This window comes from Schistocerca gregaria, chromosome 2, assembly GCF_023897955.1.
Source record: "Schistocerca gregaria isolate iqSchGreg1 chromosome 2, iqSchGreg1.2, whole genome shotgun sequence".
In the NCBI taxonomy this organism is placed as follows: Eukaryota; Metazoa; Arthropoda; class Insecta; order Orthoptera; family Acrididae; genus Schistocerca; species Schistocerca gregaria.
In genome coordinates this window covers 115,407,279-115,425,479 of record NC_064921.1, presented here as the reverse complement: position 1 = coordinate 115,425,479, position 18,201 = coordinate 115,407,279, and the positions used below count along the sequence as shown (strand labels likewise).

The 18,201-nt window shown below is 42.5% G+C and overlaps 1 protein-coding gene across 25 annotated transcripts in view; it reads left to right on the top strand.

Moving 5' to 3' along the window:
• LOC126336460 (uncharacterized) overlaps nt 1-18,201 on the top strand; it is a 231,731-nt gene that overhangs the window by 32,907 nt on the left and 180,623 nt on the right. For 3 of the 25 annotated variants that reach the window (XM_050000181.1, XM_050000182.1, XM_050000180.1), the window contains one exon: nt 6,492-6,575. The exons of 10 other annotated variants lie outside the window; for them this stretch is intronic. In XM_050000181.1, the coding sequence (XP_049856138.1) occupies nt 6,492-6,575 (84 nt within the window). Of the gene's footprint in view, nt 1-4,187; nt 4,242-6,340; nt 6,608-18,201 lie in introns of those variants that run through there. 12 more of the 25 variants (XM_050000177.1, XM_050000189.1, XM_050000187.1 and 9 more) reach the window with 8 other exon arrangements.

Genomic DNA, 18,201 nt, shown 5'->3' with positions numbered 1-18,201 from the left:
CAAAAATTAAAATGACATGATCACCTTGCAACTTGACACTTTGCTCTGGGTGAGGGTTTCGCGATAAATGCAACATAGGTAAGAGTTCAATCTTGTGGAGAACGCTCTCTAAAACCGACCTGCGATTCCATTCGGAACTGGCTACGTATATGTTTCCAACTCTTTTAGTTGTTTCTCCACGCCATAGATGCCTATTAATATGCCCTCCATACGGGAGTCTGCTCGACGTTCAAACGACAATGCGTTTCTACAATCTTCTTACGTAAATGATTTAAGACTTTCATCTTATCTTTTGCTCTCTTCTGTTGCTGCAACAGACAAGTCAACGAGTGAATGAACAGAAGCTTTTGAACCGCGTAGCGGTTTTCTGTAGGACTAGAATTTTCTCTAGTTCTCGGCACGATATTTGGCTGAGGTACGACGGTAGTAGTTATTGTAAGAGCGGATTGATGTTTCCAGACACACGCGAATGTCTACTGACTTTCCTGTCGTCATTTGCGAATTTTTTTTTTCAGCCGAGGGTAACAATCTCCGTTTTCTCAGCAGTTTCCGAATTTTCTATGAAACTAAAGTGGACCTTTCCCATCCGTAATCTGTCTATTCGGCAAATTCTTCTCCAGAGAGCGATTTACAACCCACTGAAACTTTTCCCACAATTTCTCTATGTCCGTTATACTGGAACTAACTGATGTATATTTCCTTTTTTCATTGGGATACTAACGATTGCCTGTCTACTTTCTCTACAAAAAAGCACACTGCCAGGATTCCAGACAGATTTATTAATTTTAGTAATATGTCTCGCTATGATGACATGATTATTCCTGTCTCTGCAGTTCATAAGGTCAGGCCTGTTTGGAGCTATAAGTCTAAACTATTTCTATTACCTGTGAGCTGTCGAATTAGCTGCTGAAGACAGTTTTCGAGAAACATATTCAAAAAAACTTTCCAAGACTGCCTGTCCGTATCACATGCACCTAGTCCACAGCCGTTCCAGTCTGTTAAAGTTAAAGACGTCATGAACTAATATTGCGTGATCTGGATGTTTCCGCACTACGGAGCGTAGACTTTCTTTTAATGATGCTAAAACTGTCACAGCGGAACTATGTGGCCCTTAAAAACATCTGGTAATTAACTTTAGTTCACCTACGCCTGTCCCGATAACTTCGGAATTTGTCTTAGTTCCATCTGGATAACACAATGTTTTTGAACAATCTCGTCCTACGGTGTCTATTCTATATATTCGACATCCGTTTTATGACTCATTAAATACTTCAGAGCTTCGCAATTCGGGTTTCAGCCATAAATCGGTACCGGGAATAATACGATTTTGACAACTTTCCTGGACGTCAGTAAATTCAGGAGCTTTGTTGCGAATAATCCGACAAACTACTGTTACCAGAATAAGAGTTTCATTCAGCAGCGGAGTGTGCGCTGATATGAAACTTACCCGCAGATTAAAACTGTGTGCTCGACCGAGACTCGAACTCGGGACCTTTGCCTTTCGCGGGCAAGTGCTCTACCATCTCAGCTATCGAAGCACGACTCAGGCCCGGTACTCACAGCTTCAATTCTGCCAGTACCTCGTCTCCTACCTTCCAAACTATACAGAAGCTCTCCTGCGAACATTGCAGAACTAGCACTCCTGAAAGAAAGGCAAGGGTCCCGAGTTCGAGTCTCGGTCGGGCACATAGTTTTAATCTGCCAGGAAGTTTCAAACTACTGTTAATTTTCTGTCAAATATCTTGACTTCGTATGCAGTCTGGTTTACCTGTATGTGTGTTGATTGGCGAGCGTTCACCACAGGATATCAAACTGACGCCTAGTCTAAAAAACTGCCACGTACAGTCTGCAAATACAGTGCTACCTGATTAGTTGGTTCCTGAGATGGGAGATGGCTGCAGCCTGCACGCTCAATATCCGCGGGCAGAATCGCCTCCAAGTTTCGTATGAGGCCTCTTGGCAAACATACCGAGTGCAGATTGGATTACATTCCGGCCTTAGATGCCATTTCCCTAAACGGCTCCATAATGCACCTAACATTAGAGCTCTCGATAACTAGCAAACACCTCCTTCCGTATTGTTACTCAGACTCTGCTCAAGAAGTGCCCTCCTGTCCAATCACGGCGGTGTGTAACGTAACTATGTGCGTGACAAACAGCCTACTCTAATCGAGTTTCGAATTCGAAGAGTTACCCTCTCCATCTGCATGACAATGTAATACCGCATACGAGCAGGGCGACATACGCAACAAACAGACGCCTTAGGTTCACTGTCATCGATGATTCCCCATATGGTCCGGACTTGGCGACATCCGTTTTTCATCTGCTTCTAAAAATTAAAGGATACCTTCGAGGACTTCACTTTAATATTGGTGAGCCGGCGTGGGACAGCCGTGCGGTCAAGGGGGTCTTCCTTGCCACGGTTCGCCCCCCCCCCCCCCCCCCCCCCCGTCAGACCTCGGGTATGCTTGCGTGTGTGTTGCTCTTAGTGTAACTGTTGTGGTTGGCAAGAGAGCCAACACCGTGTTACTAAAGGAGGCCGAAATGCACGCATTTTAGCTCACGCAGGCTGGCGTGAGGTCTGGAACATGACAAGAGAATTAGAATTGAGAAAAACGGACGTAGCTGGTGGAATACTTAACTTAAATCCATTAATGATGAACGTCGCTCTTGACGATACATGGTTTACAATATCAATAGTACGGACAATGACGCCTTGCTAGATCGTAGCAAATAACGTAGCTGAAGGCTAGGCTAACTATCGTCTCGGCAAATGAGAGCGTAGAAGTCAGTGAACCATCGCTATCACAGTCGGCTAGTTCGAATTCTGCCTCGGGCATGGATGTGTGTGATGTTCTTAGTTTAGTTAGGGTTAAGTAGTTCTAAGTTCTAGGGGACTGATGACCACAGATGTTAAGTCTCATAGTGCTCAGAACCATTTGAACCACCTGAATCCTTCTAAAAGGCGATGACGAGATCATCCTTGTGAAGAGGTGGAAAATGTGTTGAACTCGGAGACCGTCAGAATGCCCAGATTAGTACTTGTAAATAACAGAACACCACGTATTTTAACCCATTTATTATGTAGAACGTAGCAAGTTTGGTAATGGTAACGCATAAATTTTATTAATGGCAAATAAATGTGACAGCTGTATTACAAAAGCCAGTGTTTCAATACCCATCTATACTAGTTACAAATGCTTACGTTCCTCGTTCATTCACGACTCCTGCTTATCTACATCTTGCTATTTAATCTCATGTAGATAACCGAAAAATGAAATTTATTTTATTTTAGTTTATTCATTACAGCTATTTGCTTTTGAAGGTCGGCAGCTCCACATAGCCCTGAGATGTCATTGTCAAAGTTGTCACATTAGTGGTTTCAAAGTAGTTGCAATATATATTTTACATGAAACAAGATTAACTCTCACCATTTCATTGATTCGACAGAACACAATACACAATTTAAAGGGGATGATGAAAACTTCTTCCGATCATCTACATTCACACATTGTTGTTCCGATTAATGATTACAGAACGCTGAAAGCTTCCGGATTTACTGAAGTTTCGAGAAAATGGTTATGCAACATTTCCTGAGAATCAATTTCTATCCTAGCTGCTTCGGTATTTTCATCCCTGCCTTCTTTGCAAATAAATGGGGCGAACAGGTGTCCAAAGTCATTTGAAATCCAAGACTTGTGCAAAATACTTTTCCAATGGCCTCTAACATGAACAGAAACACTATTTCCCCAGAACCATAATCGTTCTACAAGAGTCATTTAATAACTGTCAAACAACTCTCAAAGCACTCTTTTCATACCATAGATACACACGAAATAATTTTATTTGTGGAGCCTTTCGGAAACAAGGAAACATCCATATAGGCATCTCTAGGAACCCAGCACAGAAAATCGAGCGTTTAGAGAGATGAAGTGGTATAAAGAAATATGTATTTATAAATAGCCATTTATTTGTAAAACTTTCTCATCCAAGTTATTTTGATGATGTACATATGATCTTGAGTATTACGGCGTCGAACGGACGGTCCATCTGCACCCCAACCATCACGCTAGGCTAACTGCAGTAATGCAGTAATGCTCTGAGAAAGCACTTCACACCTCGGTGGTTTCCAGCGCGTGGGGGAAGTGGGTGGTGTATATAAGTCGCACAGAAACCTCACACTGGCATCAGTCATTGCTTGCTCCACCTGTACCATCTTCAGCAGCAGCAATGAGGATCCTGGTGAGTAATTCTCTATTGTATGATCTGCTCCGAAAATCCTTCCAACTTGGGTAATCACGTTCATCCAGTGGATGTGGAAGACTAATATATATAAGGACCGTCAGTGGAGACCGTATCATACGTTTGTTTATGGAATTCAAAATCATTAATGAAGTATACCACTCTGAATATTGTTTCTTTTTACCATTAAATATACGATGGAATAAGGTTCGTGCGTGAGTTTCTTAAATAACTCCCAGAAGTGTCTTTGCTGCAACTATGTGTGCATCTATTTCTCAGCTGATTATGAAGAGAAGTGGTTGATATAAAGCAGGAGTAACAAATCAATAGACTGGAGTATCCACAAAAAATTACAAATTCGCTGCAGATATTATAAGTGTAGACACAAATATTAAATAAAAACTGAAGAAATTTGCATGGTCATCATTTCAGACTCTCTGCTCAGCATCTACTAGTAAAATTTGTACTTGTGGAGCAAGGGAAGGAAGCATTGTGGCGTATCAAAACCTGAATCGTCTGTCCAACTATATTTCTTTTCTGTAACGGCGTGTTTATGTGACAACCTACCAAGGATTACAATTTACCAAAGCCAATATTCAGAATTTTGTTTACACGTTCGTTGACCATAATTGCAGCCTTGTGCTATGATGCTGAACGAGTAAATTTTACGTCTACGACATACTTTCTAGAAGAAAAATAGAGCAGCAAACGTTGCACCCACTAACTAACAACAAAGTTTCGTTCAACATGGTTTAGTTTTTAATGTGTTAACACTCGTAACAGTATACGATCTCGACGACGCACATACACTCCGTTTTAACAACATTTACTGAGATACTAAGTCGAGTGTTAATGTTCCTGGATGGAACCGAAGAGATGTTATTCTATGATGGAAAAACAGTTCGCAGTGCACGCTTGCGTTAGGTGCTCAGACTGTGCGCAATGCATAGGCATCACAGTTGAGGAGGATTTCATTGTGCAATGCACATTGTGAGTGAACTTTATCCTACCGTTTACTCCTACCAGAAAGAAAACATTTGTTGTCTCCATTATTAAAGTCTACTCTGATATTTTTGCATTAAATATTGTTGATATCAACCACAAAAAAAGACCATGGGGTATTACTCAAGGTTCATTCACTTTGTTTCTGTTACACGGATATAGAGCCGCTTAATTATGTCCATTAAATGCAAATTAATTTCTACTTGGTATTATCTGAACTCCTTTTTCTCATTTAACTACATTCCTTTCTAGTCACCATTATTATCCAAGCCTTTCCATCCTAAGAAGTAAGTGAAACTGTGGGTAGTGAATGAGTCATCTAAAATGAAACATCGCATCACATAAGAAAACAGAACAGACAAAATTCGCATGAATGGCAGTGACAGTTCAGGTGACTCTAATTCCTTTCTGACAAACGGCGTTCTTGGCGGATAAACAAAGGGCAAATCCATTTTTGTGGGAATCTTCCTTTGTACCAACAAAGACTTAATAACTCAGTACTTAAATATTAATTATCTGCCGGCCGGAGTGGCCGAGCGGTTCTAGGCGTTACAGTCTGGAACTGCGCGACAGCTACGGTCGCAGGTTCGAATCCTGCCTCGGACATGGATGTGTGTGGTGTACTTAGGTTAGTTAGGTTTAAGTCGTTCTACGTTCTAGGGGACTGATGACCTGAGAAGTTAAGTCTCATAGTGCTCAGAGCCATTTGAACCATTAATTATCTAATAATACATTAAATCATTGTCATAAACACGAATTCACACATAGAATTGAAGTGAAAGTTGTTGTACCAAGAACGTCGAGAGTGGAAGATGGTCAATGTCAATTTTAGTACCGAGCAGACATTTACAGAGTGATGTTCCTCATGAGTTTTTCTTCATTCAAGTTAGGTATCAAATTTTCGCTACATATTCCATCGTACGATATACCTGCCAGAAAACGTTAATATTATTAAGAATATTACTCAACAGCATAATGAGAACTGTGAACATGCAAGTAATTATCCACTGAATCACAAAATGCCTCTGTCAGAAATTGTAGCTCTCATTCTGTGGAAGGTGGACTTTGCTGTTTATAACCTTCGCTGCTATTTTCAGGTGTGCGTGTTACTGTTTGGACTGGCTCTGGCCGAGGAGAAGCAGGTGGAGAAACGGGGAGTGATTGGCTCCCTCGGTAGCTACGGCGGAGGCAGCTATGTCGACCACGGAATCGGAGCCAGCAGCTACAGCAGCGGCGGCAGCAGCGGAGGTTATGGGGGCGGCTATGGGGGCGGCTTTGGTGGTGGTTATGGAGGCGGCTATGGAGGTGGCATCAGCTCTGCAGTTGGAGGAGGTCAAGTGACGAACATCGCCATCACCAAGCAGGTCCCCGTCCCGTACCCAGTACCAGTGCAGCGTACTGTCCCAGTACCAGTCAGGGTTCCTGTCACGGTGCCAGTCAACAGGCCGGTACCGGTGCCCGTCCCACAGCCGTACCCTGTCCCCGTGCAGAGGCCAGTCCCAGTACCCGTGAGTGTCCCTAGCCCAGTCCCCGTACCAGTACCACAGCCCGTCGTCGTCAACCAGCCGGTACCTGTCGTCGTGGGAGGCGGAGCTGGTGTCGGCGGAGGTCTCGGAGGCGGCTACGGCGGCGGCATTGGTGGAGGCTATGGAGGAGCCATCGGCGGTGGCTACAGCGGTGGCTACGGCGGTGGCTACGGAGGTGGCTACAGTGGTGGCTACTCTGGGGGCATTGCTGGAGGCTATGGAGGCTACGGGAAATACAGCCACTAACATCAGCAGCTGAACCCATCACCTTAGACGAAACATGCCATCAGAGATTCATTGTATATGTATTACAATGTTTTGTAACAACAACAGAAAATAAAAAGCATTTCTGAGATAGAAATCCCTTTTACTTATTAGCACCGGTAAAAATGCTCCCATCTTTATCAAGGAGTTTTGTTCAATGTTAATCATTCTTTGCTGTCGTAGTGTACCTGGTCAGTTCAGGGCATTTATTTTCTCTTTCATAATCCGTGTCCTATTTTCTCTCAGTGTTAACAGACAGAGCATTTCGACACCACAATTCCAAAATTCTAGTTTGTAGGATACAAGGGTTGAATGAATAGTAGTGCCTCCAACTTCGTTAACTGGGTTTGCATGGGAATATTTTAATAAACGAGATGCAGAAATAATCCTTAGAATGTGATCTTTAATTATGAATATTCACTTTTCCTCATACTCACCAGTCTGTTGGATACATTTCTACCAACTATGAACAAGTTTTCTGAAGCAGTGACGGAAGAAGTCAACACTCTGTTTGCGCAACCACAGTCTCACAGTCTCTCTACATCTTCATCGGAAGCATAATTATGCCCCCGCAGATCGTTATTCATTATCGGGAACAGATAGACGGTGCTAAACCTGTACTATATGGAAGATGCCGTGTACTTTCATATCAGGAGTCAACATCTGGGGTACCCATTTGGCACAGATCTTCCTACATCCAAGCAAAGCAATAATGTGACCCACACGTTCTTGTGAAATGCCGACTGTGCTTGCAATGTCTCTCTGAGTGACACAACGATCGTCCTGAATCAATCTGTCAACATTATACTTGTTAAACTCGGTGGTTGCTGTCACACGACGTCCAGCTCTTTGTTTGTCACGCAGGTCGCACAGTACTCACATCAACACAATCACCATAAACTGCTTCCTTTCTCTTATGAATATCCTTTGGGGTGACACCTTCTGCTATCAGGAAATCAATGACTGCACGTTGCTTAAACTGCATTGACCTACCGTCTGCGTAGGGTTACATACTTTACGCTGTAACAACACAACCGCTAAATGATAAGGTTTCCCGCCAACTGGAGCTAAAGAGGAGAGGCTACGGAAGAGGCCAGTACCTGCCGTATATCAATGCTGCCAACTGTTCAAGAGTTACGAAGGTGGGGGCATTACTTTTTAGTCAACACTCGTATGATAATCGCAACCCTCAAGAATCTTTGCCATTTGTGGGATTCTGTGACTCTAACTGTAAAAACGGAACTCTTATACGATCGCATTGTTGTCCACATTCAATTCTGCCCTACTATTAAGAACCTTTTTTTCTGAGGAATTGGCGGACGTACGACGCTAAAATTTAAGTCGTAAATTAATATCTATGGTCTTCAGCATATGCCACAGACAGTCCATACGTTTTTCGTTCGGGTGGAGACACATCACAGCTTCCAAACGGTACTCATATTTATCACTGAACAGTATTTATCTCATTTCGTTTAGATTTATGTTTAACACAGATCTCTGTCTGAATTAAGAAATATCTCCGTTTCCTTGTCCTTTTATTCCTTGAGTTTTTCTTGTCCATGTGGACTGAGAATACCTTTTTCATTTAACATCTACGAAAAATCGCAAAAGCTCGGGACAGCCAAATATAAAAGTTTGCGCTAATAAAATTAGGGGCTAAAAGCTCATATGGCTGCTCCTTGTACTAGGGATAAATTATCAATCTCAGAAAAAAATGAAGCAGCTTGTCAGTATTGGTGCTATCAAAATAAAATTTGACTTTCCTATAGCATAACATCATCTGGATTTCGTACAAGCAATATAGCTTCATGAACCTGGTAAGCACTCAAATACAGGTAAGTGTTGGAAGGAGCTTTCATAATACTTCATAACCATTCAGTCACAGACGCAAAGAGAATAATGTTAACATGTCAAAGTATTTACAAATAAGGATGATTCATGTAATTAACTAAATTATACGACTCTCTGCTTCTGGAGTTTTACCCGTGCATTTCATTCTTATTTTCACTGACCTAAGGTATTAGATTCTGTAGATAAATAAAATAAAAAATTATAGAGGATAAGTGAAAACATGTGGCAAATTAATAAATGTATGAATTGCAATAAAACTTTAAAGCATTACGAGGAAACAGAATTAAGGGGGAGAAGAACAGGAAATGGTTCACAGGAAGTTCCAATCGGAATTGAACACCTGTAAGGCCATAAGATAACAATCGTTACTCGTTAGCAGACACAATAAATAAGGAAATACAAGGGACGATATATTGGGTTGTTTTAATTAAACTTTCGTTAATTGAGTCAGTGTAGACGGAAAATTACTTACCGTATGGTTACGTTACTGTATACACTCCTGGAAATGGAAAAAAGAACACATTGACACCGGTGTGTCAGACCCACCATACTTGCTCCGGACACTGCGAGAGGGCTGTACAAGCAATGATCACATGCACGGCACAGCGGACACACCAGGAACCGCGGTGTTGGCCGTCTAATGGCGCTAGCTGCGCAGCATTTGTGCACCGCCGCCGTCAGTGTCAGCCAGTTTGCCGTGGCATACTGAGCTCCATCGCAGTCTTTACCATTGGTAGCATGCCACACAGCGTGGACGTGAACCGTATGTGCAGTTGACGGACTTTGAGAGAGGGCGTATAGTGGGCATGTGGGAGGCAGGGTGGACGTACCGCCTAATTGCTCAACACGTGGGGCGTGAGGTCTCCACAGTACATCGATGTTGTCGCCAGTAGTCGGCGGAAGGTGCACGTGCCCGTCGACCTGGGACTGGACCGCAGCGACGCACGGATGCACGCCAAGACCGTAGGATCCTACGCAGTGCCGTAGGGGACCGCACCGCCACTTCCCAGCAAATTAGAGACACTGTTGCTCCTGGGATATCGGCGAGGACCATTCGCAACCATGAAGCTGGGCTACGGTCCCGCACACCGTTAGGCCGTCTTCCGCTCACGCCCCAACATCGTGCAGCCCGCCTCCAGTGGTGTCGCGACAGGCGTGAATGGAAGGACGAATGGAGACGTGTCGTCTTCAGCGATGGAGTCGCTTCTGCCTTGGTGCCAATGATGGTCGTATGCGTGTTTGGCGCCGTGCAGGTGAGCGCCACAATCAGGACTGCATACGACCGAGACACACAGGGCCAACACCCGGCATCATGGTGTGGGGAGCGATCTCCTACACTGGCCGTACACCTCTGGTGATCGTCGAGGGGACACTGAATAGTGCACGGTACATCCAAACCGTCATCGAACCCATCGTTCTACCATTCCTAGACCGGCAAGGGAACTTGCTGTTCCAGCAGGATAATGCACGTGCGCATGTATCCCGTGCCACCCAACGTGCTCTAGAAGGTGTAAGTCAACTACCCTGTCCAGCAAGATCTCCGGATCTGTCCCCCATTGAGCATGTTTGGGACTGAATGAAGCGTCGTCTCACGCGGTCTGCACGTCCAGCACGAACGCTGGTCCAACTGAGGCGCCAGGTGGAAATGGCATGGCAAGCCGTTCCAGAGGACTACATCCAGCATCTCTACAATCGTCTCGATGGGAGAATAGCAGACTGCATTGCTGCGAAAGGTGGATATACACTGTACTAGTGCCGACATTGTGCATGCTCTGTTGCCTGTGTCTATGTGCCTGTGGTTCTGTGAGTGTGATCATGTGATGTATCTGACTCCAGGAATGTGTCAATAAAGTTTCCCCTTCCTGGGCCAATGAATTCACGGTGTTCTTATTTCAATTTCCAGGAGTGTAGAAACGATGCTGCGATGCGTTGCTCTTAATGTTAGTGTCACGTCTTGCCACTAGGGGCGGTATAGGTAATGCTACGTGTGGCTGAGGCACAAGCGACAGTGTGCATTACAGTCACAGACAGCCAACATGGGCCTGGACAATTTGAGCAGAGCTTTACTCATAAATCTGTTGTCTAAAAGCAACAGAGATGGCACTGGTGCTATTCGCGAGCACCTTCGCTTTAAAGGAATACTAAGAGGTACTCTTTCAGCACTGAGGTTGAAGAACATGATACAGATGTTGGAATTAACTGGTGATTTCGGAATTGCTCCTGCTAGAGACAGACGGCTAATTTGCGCCACAAAATGCTGAAGAAATTACTGTTTACATGGCCAAAAATGCTGGAAGCAATGTGCGACCTTCAAGTAGTGTATGAGTTTTGTCATGACAACAGAAGAGTCCATCCTACCTCAGATGTTTTGGCCAGCACTAGAGAAACCTCTAGTGTACTTCGAGGCTGTCGTGGATGAAGATAGTGGTCACACTGAGCACGTGCACTAACTCTTAACATTGTTATTAGCTATTTCCTCTCTGAAAAAGTAATCAGGAGTAAAGTTCGCAACAGTTGAAAGCATTAAGTATTTCCATTGAGGCTGCCTTACTCCTAAATAAGGTCGTCTAGTACTTCGTCACCACTTTCTGTCTTCGGTCGTTTTCAAGCGATGCACCTTAAAATGGTTATGTGTACTAGGGCAATTTACATCTACATCTACATTCATGCTCAGCAAGCCACCCAATGGTGCGTGGCGGAGGGCACTTTACGGGAAGAACGACTGAAAGCATCCGTGCGCGCTGGAATCTCTCTAATTTTACATTCGTGATCTCCACGGGAGGTATAAGTAGGGGGAAGCAGTATATTCGATACCTCATCCAGAAACGCACGCTCTCCAAACCTGGCGAGCAAGGTACACCGCGATGCAGAGCGCCTCTCTTGCAGAGTCTGCCACTTGAGTTTGCTAAACATCTCCGTAACGCTATCACGGTTTCCAAATAACCCTGTGACGAAACGCGCCGCTCTTCTTTCGATCTTCTCTATCTCCTCCGTCAACCCGATCTGGTACGGATCCCACACTGATGAGCAATACTCAAGTATAGATCGAACGAGTGTTTTGTAAGCCATCTCCTTTGTTGATGGACTACATTATCTAAGGACTCTCCCAATGAATCTCAACCTGGTACCCGCCTTACCAACAATTAATTTTGTATGATCATTCCACTTCAATTCGTTCCGCACGCATACTTCCAGGTATTTTACAGAAGTAACTGCTACCAATGTTTGTTCCGCCATCATATAATCATACAAAAAAGGATCCTTCTTTCTATGTATTCGCAATACATTACATTTGTCTATGTTAAGGGTCAGTTACCACTCCCTACACCAACTGCCTATCCACTGCAGATCTTCCTGCATTTCGCTACAGTTTTCTAATGCTGCAACCGTTCTGTATACTACAGCATCATCCGCGAAAAGCCGCATGGAACTTCCGACACTGTCTACTAGGTCATTTATATATACTGTGAAAAGCAATGGTCCCATAACACTCCCCTGTGGCACGCCAGAGGTTACTTTAACGTCTGTAGACGTCTCTCCATTGAAAACAACATGCTCTGTTCTGTTTACTAAAAACTCTTCAATCCAGCCACACAGCTAGTCTGATATTCCGTAGGCTCTTATTTTGTTTATCAGGCGACAGTGCGGAACTGTATCGAACGCCTTCCGGAAATCTAGGAAAGTAGCATCTACCTGGGAGCCTGTATCTAATAATTTCTGGGTCTCATGAACAAATAAAGCGAGTTGGGTCTCACACGATCGCTTTTTCCGGAGTCCATGTTGATTCCTACAGAGTAGATTCTGGGTTTCCAAAAACGACATGATACTCGAGCAAAAAACATGTTCTAAAATTCTACAACAGATCGACGTCACAGATATAGGTCTATAGTTTTGCGCATCTGCTCGACGACCCTTTTTGAAGACTGGGACAACCTGTGCTTTTTTCCAATCATTTGGAACCTTCCGTTCCTCTAGAGACTTGCGGTACACGGCTGTTAGAAGGGGGGCTAGTTCTTTCGCGTACTCTGCGTAGAATCGAATTGGTATTCCGTCAGGTCCAGTGGACTTTCCTCTGTTGAGTGATTTCCGTTGCTTTTCTATTCCTTGGACGATGGGTGTCGCCAGTTGTTCGTGTGAAATTGTTATTGACCAAAAGATAAAAAGGAACGCAATTACAGATTATCCGATTATTGCAACCGATTTTTACTTTTGCAATAGCATATTCGAATGTCGTTTTAGTACACCATCCTCTATCACTACGCCTTTAGACCACACAATTTTAATGCCACGACAGGTTCTCTATCGTCTGGGACTCTAAATTTTTATATACTTAATATTTAGACTTACATTTATGCTTCTCATATTAGTAACTGGTACCTAAACGTCGTACGTTCTGTCATAGGGTATATTATGAATCTTCTTAGTTGAAATAGCATTAAATATTTTTTCACCAATTCTAATCATCGAAAATACGAAACACCAGAATGTTGTCACAGAAACCATTTGCCGTCTTACTATGACTTCGGTTTTAACTAATAACTGTTAATGCTTAAAACAGCATTTTCTCATTAAGTAATTCCTACTCATTTTTGTAAAAAGATCTTCGTGCATTAGTCAACATATACGTACTAAATAAGTTTTAATGCTTCATAAAGTTTTATTTCTTGTTCACTCTATATACACTACTGGCAAAGTGTAGTAACATTACCTTAATTAACAGGTGTAAAATCACGTATGACTAAAGACGTTCTGAATATAACTGATCATATATTTTTGCATCAAAACTTATTCGTTTATTTGAATTTTTTTATCAGTAGTCAACAGCACTGTGACACCGATCGAAGCATCTCCTTCCGATGGAAGGCTGTCAAGTCTGCCGCACGTTAGTCGATCAGAGTGGTACAAGATCTTTCCACTGGCGCCAAGACTCCATGTGACACAATAATAAGAAAGAATCATATTTTGCAGGGTTTGTAAAATATGTTTAATATAGTAAAGTTGTTAATAATTTACGGAACAAAAGACACTAATCTACTGTACAGTGTACTGTGTGGGTTACAAAATTCATAGTGAAACAGTTTCGAAACTCAATTGTTATAACGTCACAAGCCACAACCTCTTTATCAGTGACGTCGTCATGATCAAACAAGAAGCCACACCCTCCATATCTATGGCGACATTCACAATCGAAGAAGTTACATTTCATTTTTTTGGAACAACAGAGGTCATTGAAACGAAACGACTAATCACAGTTTAGTATTTTAGCACCCATTAAAATGTTGCCCCTGCAGTCGCCATCTTCACCATGCTGAAATGTATCCAAACGATGTGAATGTTTCGCACAATGTTCAGAAGTTTTTAACCCAAAACACATACTGTTTTAGCAACTATTGCCACCTCCGAAAGTATGAGAGTAGCTGAAACGTTTGTGGGACAAATGTTGTATGGCACAGCCGGGAAGATAATATGACGTTGGTTTTTTGTTTGCTAAGTAGGGTCGTGTCAGAAATATGAAGGTCAAATTCGTGTTTTTAAATGGCATGCTGTAGTTTGGTAATTAGTTTCTGATAGCGGCTATCGGGACAAATCCAATAATGTGTAACAGTAAGGTCTTTGAAGGTCAACGAAGGTCAAAATGTGATATGAACGTCCATTTACAGAAGGTATTCGAAGTGATGACCATTGATATCAATGCAATGCTGCAATCTTCCTGTCGTTGATTAAATGTAATTCCTTATCACTTCCTCACTTACCGAATCACACGCTCTGACAATTCTCTCTCTTATATCGTAGAAACAGTAAATATTCGCCGAATACGTCGTATCCATCTAACGTGCCACTGACATGTAAACACCATTCGACTGTTTCGCAATCAACAATAATAGGAACGGTAAGACTAGCTTCGAAGAAAAAGTCGGTATCCTTCTCATTTACGGAGAATTCCAACGAAAGAAAGTGAGAGCTAGAGACTTGTACGCTGAAAGATATCCTCAACGTACTCACCCTACACGTCGCAGATTTAAATATGTATATGATAAAGTGAGAACAACCGGATCTTTAACGCATCGGAAACATATCCGGCAAAAGAAAGTTACTAACGAGGAAACCGAAAATGGTACTCTTGCCACTGTGGTTCGAGATCCTTCTGTCAGTTCGCGTCAAATCCCAAGGGAATCTGAAATGAGCGAGAGTAGTGTTTCCAGAATGAGATTTTCACTGTGCAGCGGAGTGTGCGCTGATATGAAATTTCCTGGCAGATTAAAACTGTGTGCCCGACCGAGGCTCGAACTCGGGACCTTTGCCTTTCGCGGGCAAGTGCTCTTGCCCGCGAAAGGCAAAGGTCCCGAGTTCGAGTCTCGGTCGGGCACACAGTTTTAATCTGCCAGGAAATTTCGAGAGTAGTGTTGTTCGTGTTCTGCATCGCCATGAATATCATCCTTACATCAGTCTCCACCAAAAATTAACTGGGACGGATTGTAACCGTAACATTGAACTGTGCCGATAGGTTCAACTTCTGAGTCATAGGAATAACATATTTATAATTAGATTTTATTTACTGTTAATTTGCATAAGATGCGTTACAAATAAATATCCATGTTGTCTGCGGCAATTGAATTTAATTTACTGTTAATGTGCATAACATGCGTTACAAATCAATATCCATGTTGCCTGCGGCAAGTTGGACACTAAAAATCGTGGTCTTTGCATGTATGTTGTCGGATCTGAAGGACAGAATTGTATGCCCCTATTTCATCGAAGGAAATCTTAATGGTAGGAAGTACACCAAATTTCTTGCAGGAATATTGTGTACTTCCTAACATTTAGACTTCCACAACCCTGCAAGAAACATTGGGTCTGTTATTGGGAGAAATACCTTTAGGAAGAAGGAACAGCATGTAGTCTCAACACGATGCGTGTCAGGCACATTTTTCGCTGATGGTTAAAAATGAGTTGCAGAGACAATTCCCAGATCGCTGGATTGAACGCGGAGGAGATGTGTTGTGTCCGGATAATTCACCAGAAATGGCGCCTCAGGATTTTTCCTTGTGTGAATTCGTAAAAGTCATTGTTTATAAGCTCATTCCAACTACACCTGAAAATATGAGAGAGAGAATTGTCAGCACATGTGCTTCGATAATTCCCGATGTGGTGAGGAATACCACTCAATCCATGGTAAGACGATTGCAACACTGCACTGAAACCAATGGTCACCACTTCGAACACCTTCTGTAAATGGACGATCATCTCACCTTTGTGACCTTAGTTAACCTTTCAGGACCTTACTGTTACACATCATTGTATTCGTATCGATAGCCGCTGTCAGATAAAAAGTACCGAACTATAGTATCCCGTTTAAAACAAAAACCAAAGTTGACCTCCATATCTTTGAAATGACCCCACCTAGCAACAAAAAACCAACGTCATATTATGGCTCCCGTTGTCCCATGCACCGTTTGTCCCATTTTTCAGCTCCTGTCATACGTTCGGAGTTACTCTTGGTGGCAATAGTTAGTAAGTCACCCTGTATATAAAGGGTGGTCTATTGCTTGTGACCGGGTCAAATATCTCACGAAATTAGCATCAATCGAAAAAATAAGAAAAACAATTCTGTTCGAGCGTGAAGAGAAAAAACACATGACGCTATGGATGGTCCACTAGAAGACACTGCCATTGGTCAAATTGATAGAAACTGCATCATTTTAAATAGGTAGCCCCATTTTTATTACATATTCGTACAGTACATAAATAAATATGGATGTTTTATTTGGAACATTTGTTTCGCTTTGTGATGGATGACGCTGTAGTATTCCAAAACATAATATGCCTCACCTATTTAGACGAACAGATGGTAACAATGTGGTTCTTTAAATTAAAACTGAAAAACTAGTTGCGTTTGGACTTTATTTTTGTTGTAACAATGTGATACACTTACTTATGTGACCTTATCATAAATTATGGGAACGCATGCTGTTACAACGTGAGCAACCATAATAACCTCATTAATGTAATAAATGCTCAAAATGATGTCATTCAACTTCAGTGCATTTAGAAATGAGCGTAACGAAATTCGTCTCAACAGCGAGTATATCGCCTTTAGTAATCGTCGTACATACATTGACAATACGCTGACGCATGTTTTCAGGTGTCGTTGGTGGTTCACGATAACAAATATCTTTCGGTTTTCTCCAAAGAAGGACGTCCAGAGACGTAAGGTCCAGAGACTTGCAGGCCCTGATACGGTGCTTCTACGAAAAACAACTCCTGTCATTAAATAGTCAATTTAATACCGCTTCAACGGCACGCGTGCTATGTGCCGGACATCCATCATGTTGAAAGTACATTCCATCGCCATTCTGTCATGAAGTGAAACATCTTGTAGTAGAATCGGTAAAACATTGATTAAGGAATCGGCAAACATTGCACCATTTACATTGCCATCGATAAAATAAGGAATTCCACACCACACATTAAATCGCCAGGGTCGCTGATGATCAACTTGCTGTAGCCATTGTGATTTTTCCGTTGCCAAAAGTGCATATTATGCCGGTTTACGTTACCTCTGTTTGTGAATGACGCTTCGTCACTGACTAGAACTCTTGAGAAAAACCTGTTTCCGTCTTGTAATTTATTTTGTGCCCAGCGGCAAAAATTTACACGACGCTCGAAATTATTGCCATGCAATTACTGGTGCATAGGAATATGGTAAGGGTGAAATGTATGGTGATCTAGAATTCTCAAACCCGACATTTGTGAAATTCTCGATTCCGGATCAGTTTGTGTCCTGCTGATGCGCGGATTAGCCTCAACTGCAGCTAAAACACTTATTTGGGCATCTTGATTTGTTGCAGTTCTTGGTTTCGTCTTCTTATTTTACTGAACACTTCCCGTTTCTTTGAATACATTAAATATTCGAAGAAAGGTCAGCACACTTGGGTGCTATCTGTCAGGATAACGATCAACATACATAGCACAAACTTGTTGGGCATTTTGATAACAATAGTCATATCTACCTTTCCAGCAATGGTTAGAAGTTCCATTTTGACAATATTATATCTTCCGCGTTGTTATTATGACTTGACAACCGTATTACCATACCTTATTTAAATAATGAATTGCACACAGTGCTATCGGCAGCGTTGCTACATTTGTAAGACTATTACAGCTCCCTCCATCACAAAGCGAAACAAATGTTGCAAATCAAACATTCTATTTATTTACGTACTATAGCAATGTATAATAAAAATGAGTGTACCTATTTTAAAACTGCAGTTTCTATCAGTTTCACCTATTGCAACGCCATCTACTGGGCCATCCAT